Here is a 2,565-nt window from a genome sequence, read left to right as displayed (position 1 = left end):
CTCCTTCTGACGATTTGGTGGCCTACATGAAATGAATTGGAGGCCTCCATCCAGTTTCAAAGGAACAGTTGTCCATGTACCCCAGTCAACACAATAAATGACCTTAATTGGAACCACTGATTGAGTGAGCATAGAGACCGATGTATTTCCTTATTGTTAAAGGTGATCCATCAGAAAAGGTGGAGGGATATTCTGACAGACCTGTGTGTGAAAGCTTGTTTTGTGGCTTCTGAGGTACTGTTTCTGTGGGCAGAGAACATCAGTTTCTAATGCACTCAATCTGACACCTTTCATGAGTGATGTATACCTTAAAATAGGGTGGGGGGGGGGGGGGGAGGGGGGGGCAGTTTCCCCAGGAAGGCACTTCTTGGGGTGTCTCACAAGGGGCCATGGACCTGCTCTCACCAAACCCATATTTTGGGGGTGTGGGGCTGCTGTGGGGCGCCCCAGGAGAAATGGGGCTCAGATCCTGTATGTGCATTGCAAAACCCTTGGGGTGGGGGCGAGCTGGACCCTCTGAGGGGGGGCTGTGCTGGGCTTGTGGAGCTAAAAAGGCTGTGAAGGGCTGCTCTGGTCCCTTGTCACCCCATGGAACAGGGACCTGCTGCTCTCCTGGGCACAATATAGACCAAAAAAAGGGGTGACCAGCTCTGGGGAGGGGGGTCGTGCCTCGGCTCGGTGCCCCCACAGCCTGGCTCTGACCTGGCCGTGCCCCTCTGTCCCCACAGCACCAACAGCAAGTGGCACAGGCTGTTGAACGTGCCAAGCAAGTGACAATGACGGAGTTGAATGCTATCATCGGGGTACGTGGACTTCCCAATCTGCCTCTCACCGTGTGTATACCCCTTTTATTCCTATCATTTACCATAACCAGAGGCAATCCTGCGCTCAGGCGGGCTTCAAGAAGGGCAGCTCCAGCACCCTGCTTGTCCCACAGCCCCCCCCAAAAACCACCAAAACTCCCCCAATCCAGCATCGAGCGAGTCGGGGGGTGGCAGCCACCCCCAGGGCAGCCCAGTCCCCCCCTCCCCAGGTGCCCCCAGGTGCTAATGCAGCACCGGGAGCCTCCGCCAGCCAAATTGGATGTTCTCCATAAGACTGGGGAGCTTTTTGGGGTGCCCGGCAGCCCTCCCAGCCCCCCCTGAGCCCAGGCATGTCTCTGCGTGTGCTGTTGATGTGAAATGTGCTGTAAAACTTGACGGAGTTGTTGTTCCATGCATTGACTGACCCGCTCCCGTCTTACCGGGCTCTCTCTCTCTGGCAGATCTTGGGTGGCTTTTAAGACTTAACAGTTTTTATTATTATGTCTCTTTAACTGATGGAACGGTCTCAGCCCTACAGCAAAACCTGCTCTCTCCTGGAGCTGCCTTAACCCTGGGACATCGGTGTCCCCAACCTCTCTCTGGCAGATCTTGGGTGGCTTTTAAGACTTAACAGTTTTTATTATTATGTCTCTTTTTAACTGATGGAACGGTCTCAGCCCCACAGCAAAACCTGCTCTCTCCTGGAGCTGCCTTAACCCTGGGACATCGGTGTCCCCAACCAGTGTCCTGGGGAGGAGGTGGCTCCAGAGATCCTCTGGGTTTTGGTGTCTGTTTTCCAAGAAATACTGATTTTCAAGGTGGTTTTTTTTTGTTTTTGAGTAACTATTTGCGCTTCTTTCTTAAGCTTCAAGGATCTTTCTGATTCTCTCTGTTTAACTTGCTTTTATATACATTTTTCTGGTTTTGTGGGTCGTGCTGAGTGTAGGAACGTGCTCTGGGCTCCTGCAGCCCTTGGGGAGGCAGAAAAGCCTCGGCTGCAGCTGGATCCCTCCTGGTGGGGCTTGTGTGATGGTGGGGCTTGGGAATCAGTCGGGGGCATGGGACTGTGTCTCCTGGGTTGGCTGGTGGCACCAGGAGCTGTCTGGCCTCCTGCCTGCCCCTCACACCTTCCCGGAGGGCTGGGAGGTGACAGGAGCATCCCTGGCAGTGACAGGGAGCGAGGGAGACGCTTGGCTTTGATGAGCTGCTTTAAGTCTCAGCCAGGAGCCCAGGCGGCTGGAGGCAGATATTGGAATTCAATTAAGGTAAATGAGCGGGGCCTGTGACCCCCATTTTCAAGGTAATTGCTTCCTCGGATCAGAGAGAGAGAGTGTCGTCCTGTCATTAAGCAGCCAGGCATTTAATCGCTGTGCCTGACGAACTTCCAGGAGGCAGGAGTTATGGGTGGCTGGGGGAGCGCTGGGGTGGGACGGCACGGGGGGAGAGCATCGTTCTCCATCCATCCATTCTCCATCCATCCCTCCATCCTCCCTCCGGGGAGGCTCCCAGGATGGGGGGGCCATGCCCTTTGTGCTCTGATGGCTGGAAAGGAGCAGATCCTCCTCCCTGAGATGAGTTTTGGGCAGATTCGGAGCCGGTTTGGGTCACAGTCCCTGCTGCTCGGTGACTGTTGCACCTGCACCACTGCTGCCCACCCCCCTGAGATGTGAAATCCAGAGGGGTTTGGGTTTTTGGTGGTGTGAGGGTGTGGGGACACCTTCTGTGTCCCCATGGGACAGCAGAGCCACCCGCCCCCCCCGCC

At 55.4% G+C, this 2,565-nt stretch overlaps 1 protein-coding gene across 1 annotated transcript in view; it reads left to right on the top strand.

Moving 5' to 3' along the window:
* Window positions 1-721: 721 nt before the first annotated feature.
* The window catches only part of LOC106894162 (transducin-like enhancer protein 3), a 23,173-nt gene continuing 21,329 nt past the window's right edge, over window positions 722-2,565 (top strand). Inside the window, exon 1 of the mRNA XM_014952685.1 lies at window positions 722-803. Coding sequence (XP_014808171.1) covers window positions 777-803 — 27 coding nt within the window. The 5' untranslated portion in view covers window positions 722-776. The remainder of the gene's footprint in view (window positions 804-2,565) is intronic.

The sequence above is a fragment of the Calidris pugnax genome, unplaced genomic scaffold (assembly GCF_001431845.1).
Source record: "Calidris pugnax isolate Ruff unplaced genomic scaffold, ASM143184v1 scaffold187, whole genome shotgun sequence".
Taxonomy (NCBI): Eukaryota; Metazoa; Chordata; class Aves; order Charadriiformes; family Scolopacidae; genus Calidris; species Calidris pugnax.
The sequence above is the reverse complement of the archived record's forward strand: the minus strand, read 5'-3'. Positions and strand labels throughout refer to the sequence as shown.